This window comes from Sitophilus oryzae, unplaced genomic scaffold, assembly GCF_002938485.1.
Source record: "Sitophilus oryzae breed Bouriz unplaced genomic scaffold, Soryzae_2.0 scaffold_248_pilon_pilon, whole genome shotgun sequence".
NCBI classification, from domain to species: domain Eukaryota; kingdom Metazoa; phylum Arthropoda; class Insecta; order Coleoptera; family Curculionidae; genus Sitophilus; species Sitophilus oryzae.
The window spans coordinates 32,058-36,486 of NW_022146805.1; the positions used below are offsets into that span (position 1 = coordinate 32,058).

General features: G+C 37.5%; 1 protein-coding gene across 1 annotated transcript; it reads right to left on the bottom strand.

Moving 5' to 3' along the window:
* Positions 1-491: 491 nt before the first annotated feature.
* On the bottom strand, positions 492-2,004 carry LOC115884417 (tigger transposable element-derived protein 2-like; the record flags this gene model as incomplete). The annotated part of the gene is made up of 1 exon (XM_030902978.1): positions 492-2,004. A coding segment is annotated over exon 1 (1,513 nt), but the record flags the coding sequence as incomplete, so codon positions are not given.
* Positions 2,005-4,429: the final 2,425 nt, after the last annotated feature.

Here is a 4,429-nt window from a genome sequence, read left to right on the forward strand (position 1 = left end):
CATATCGATATCCTTATAGACCAGAAGTTCTATCTGGGACTACTAATTCTTGTACTACTTTTTTTTGATCGCAATGGTACTTGGAATTAGGAACACACAAGAACAGGCCCAGACAAAGTCGTCACAAAGTCACAACTGAACAACAGACCGCTTTGTGTGCCAAATTGCTAGAAGAAATCCCAATGGTTCTCATCCAGAGCTACAAAAACAACTTCTGGCAGCTACAGGTGTGACCGTTTCAGTTGAAACCATAAGAAAAAGTCTTCGTGCTTACGGATTCCACAGTTATCTCGGCAAAATAAAATTGACCGGCTAAATTGATGTCTTCAACATCAAAATTGGACAACTGAGAATTGGCAAAAGGTTCTTTTTTCGGATGAGACCAGAATTGGCCTAAGATCAGATGACCATCGAATTCAGGTTCTCAGAGCTCCAGGAAGACGAGCGAGACTCCAGGCTGCCAAATCTGTACCAAGATATAAAGGAGGAACTGTAATATTCTGGTGAGGTTCCTATGCGGGGAGCATAAAGTTTTAATTTCTTTATTTTTTCTTCTTTCTTTGTTCTTTTCACGGTAATTGTTTCCGGTGATGTTAGCACGTCAGCATGTTGCTTTCGGTGACCTCTGTTGTTACTTGGTCCTGGTTCTATGCGAGGAATTGGGAGAATTTCTTCGAATGGATTTTTGTCTTTACGATCATTGTTCTTTGCAATGACATCTGGAAAGTTATTATTTTCATTATGCCATTCGCCCTCAATGATATTTTCTCCTGGATTAGGATTTTCTTGACCTTGTCCTATTTGGTCGAGAACAAATGCATAATCGGGAATCCGTTCGGGATTAAACGGATAAATCCCACATGTATTAAACCCGGATGCTCCATTTTGAATAGTTGCTGCTTTACACCAGGCGACATTAAAAAGTGAGGCGAACTGCAATCGGCCTAGTTTTCTACCCGGATTATTGTGAATCCAATTTTGGCAAGTTTGGGACCAATAGGTTTTCAGTGGCTTAAAGAAAGACCGGTCAAGCGGTTGTAGCCAATGAGTACTGTGACTAGGCAAACAAAACAGGATCACATCGTTCGCTACAGCATAATCTAACAATTCAACATTGGAACAATGCGAAGAGTGTCCATCCATAATCATTAAAACCTTACCGTGTCCTTTTCTCGGGACAAAGAATTCACGAAACCATTGGAAAAAAATATCCGATGTAACATACGCCGACTTTTCACCCATGATAACTTTACCACCGGGTGGCAAACCATCCTCAAATTCTATTTTTTTATTCTTTCCCTTGAAAATACAACGAGGTGGTAGGAAACTGCCCTCCGCGTTTACACATGTTATAACAGAAATGGTTTCTCCCTTTTCAGCACTCGTAATACAATTTACCATCTTTGCACCTTTATTTGTGACGACATTTCCGGGATTATTGTTCAACTGCAATCCAGTTTCATTGAGGTTAAAGATTTTCTGTGGAACATTCAACAAATTATTTTCTCTTAAAATATCTCCTAGTAACTCAAAATATTTAACACATTCTTCTTGTGTCATTCCTTTAGCTCTGGCGATGGACAGTCCTTGAGCTTTACGTACTGCCAACTCAGGATGTCTCGTCATAAATGACAAAAACCAGTCTTGCCCTGCTTTTTTTGCCTCGTTATTAAAAGTATGGGGAATGTTTTTTTGAACAGCAAAAGAAAACGCAAGTTTTCTGATATCATGGGCAGAAAGCGCAAAGCCGTGTGATGCCATGTTTTGTATGTATTTGGATAAACTGGTTTCTTGTTCAGTATTAAGGCAGCTTTTGCGACCTAGAGGAATTTTATTCAGATTTCCTGATTCCTTTCGTCTCATTATGGTTCTAACAGGAACTTTATAAATTCGACTTATCTCCCGAACTGAGCCTCTACCAGCAATGATATCCCCAATGGCATTCTGAAGATCTTCTTCTGACCACTGCCCTCTTAGAGTTTTTCGGACGTAAGAACGTGGCATTATTGTTATCTAAAGAATAAAAAAAAATATTTTATTTACTAGATACGTTATAAAAATGTTTGGGGTAATATGCCGCACTACCATTTTAGTGGTGCATATTACCCCAGAATACAAAATATATGTTTTAACTAAGAATCGTAAACTCCAGTGTAAACCTGGTAAACGCTACATACGAAAAATGTTAGGTTAGAAACCTTACTTTACCAGTAATATAATGTTTAAATCGGATTATTAATACCTGGTTCGACAAACTTTTGCGAAATATGTCGTAAAAAAATTTTTGAGATGTACTTACCGGTTTTTTAGCACCAATCGTTTAAGTTTAATCACAACAATCAACCAAGCATGCGTTCAGCGCTATCTTTTTAAACAAAACAGGTGTCCACTGCTGGAATGTTGCCAACTTTCTTGTACGACCTAAAAATAGACTGCGGCATATTACCCGATGCGGCATATTTCCCCGCTTTACTCTACGATAGTGCATCTCCCAAAATTATATTCAAACAGAAAATGTACAGCAGAATAAGGTATCGCATTTACAGCACGCCACTGACTGACCTAGATAAATCTAAGGGCATTGCTCCACTAAAGTTATACAACCCCCTATTTATCTCTTTACCGTCTTAGCGAACCCCTTGATTTTCCCGAACGGTTTAATATGCCGTTCGGCTCCTCATAAAAACACACCATCTTAATTCAATGGTTTTATTGTTCGCAGGGTCATCACGATGAAATGGGAGTTTTATGTTTCGACATGTGTTGAACGGGACCCAGATATAATAGGTATGAAAAAGGGTTATTGGCGGTCACTGTATCGATGTGGTTTAAAATTAGTTAGAACAGGTGAAAAGGTATATTAGTGGAACCAACAACCACTCAAATTAACTGATTATCCGCAGCCATCCACAATGATTGGAACAGTTGGCTATTCTGATTGTTTTTTGGAAATTTATTTAGTTCAATACTACGGAAAGGGTGATTTATGGTTAACTTAGAAAGGGTCCCAACAAGCAAAATTTATTGCTGCAACATTGCCAAACTTCGCAAAGCAAGGTGTAACATTACTTTTTTCATTGTATGGAGGTTTATGCAAGGTTTCAGGGTAGCTTAATCTTCCGCCAAATAACATTGCAGTGCAAGGTTGCATTTCACACTATTATTGTAACGTTGCTAATGTAACGTTCAAGAAAGTACTAATTTGGGATGTATTAGCAATATTGTTAATTTTACGTCAATACAATATTGGTAAAATTATATTATTAATTATGATTAACTGACTTATTACTAAAATAATATAGCAAAAAATAGATAACGTTTGCATTAAAAAACCATTTCATTCGTCAGAGGGAAAATATAAAAATTATTTTTTAATATTTACTTATCAATTAATGAAACAGTTTTTTCTTGCGAACATTAGCAATTTTATGTTAATAATAATACATCAGTAATAGGTTATAATCAACAGAAACATTCATCATCATCACGCAGCCCCCTTTCACGTCCATAGTTGAACATAGGCCTCCTCCAAACGTCTCCAGTTCTCGCGGTTTTTAGCTGTTGCAATCCAGTTAGTTGTTATTCGTTTCAGGTCGTCGGTCCATCGGGTGGGAGGTCTGCCTTGGCTACGCTTGTCGGCTCTTGGTCTCCACTCTATAAGTCTGTTGGTCCATCTCCCGTCTGCCATTCTAGCAATGTGTCCATAAACCTGGAACAGAAACATTAATGGGTATTAAATTGTAGACTTTCAGATAGGTATAATATACTTTTACTAATATTGTATTGACGAAAAACATAAACAGTATTGATAAAAATATGTAGGTATATCTCTATACTTAGAAAAATTAAAAATGCTCGGTAAATATATCCCTACCAAGAAAGTCGAATTTGTCAAACAAATTCAAAAAACAAATAAAATTAGAAATTTATCAATTACTTGTTTCAAAATATCAAAATACTGTCAAGTACTGAGAACTTACTGATCTTTTCGGCTGATCATTAAATAAGGAATTACTCAACTCTGACCTCCGAGTCGAATTTCTAAAAAAAATCTTAAAGTTGAATATCTGAAATAATACGAAATATATAGGTACAGTATAAACATTATTTTATATTTCTTATTCAAAAATACAAAAGGAAAGTATAACATTAAATGTATGTAGAAGGAAAAGCACCCAAGCAGCATTTGGACGTCGGGACAACGTTGTGTCACGCGACCAAACGTCGGGGCGCACCGTTGTCCCGGCGTCCAAATGCTGCGGGTGCCCGCCTACATACGATTGCTCGCTGTAACACGAATGAAAATGTTTATACTGTACCCAGATGGAGCACAGAAATTCGCTCGAAGGACAGTAATCCTGACTAATGATCAGCCAGGTAAGTTCTCAGTGCACCGACAGCCTGACCATTTTGAGAGCAAGTAAGTGTT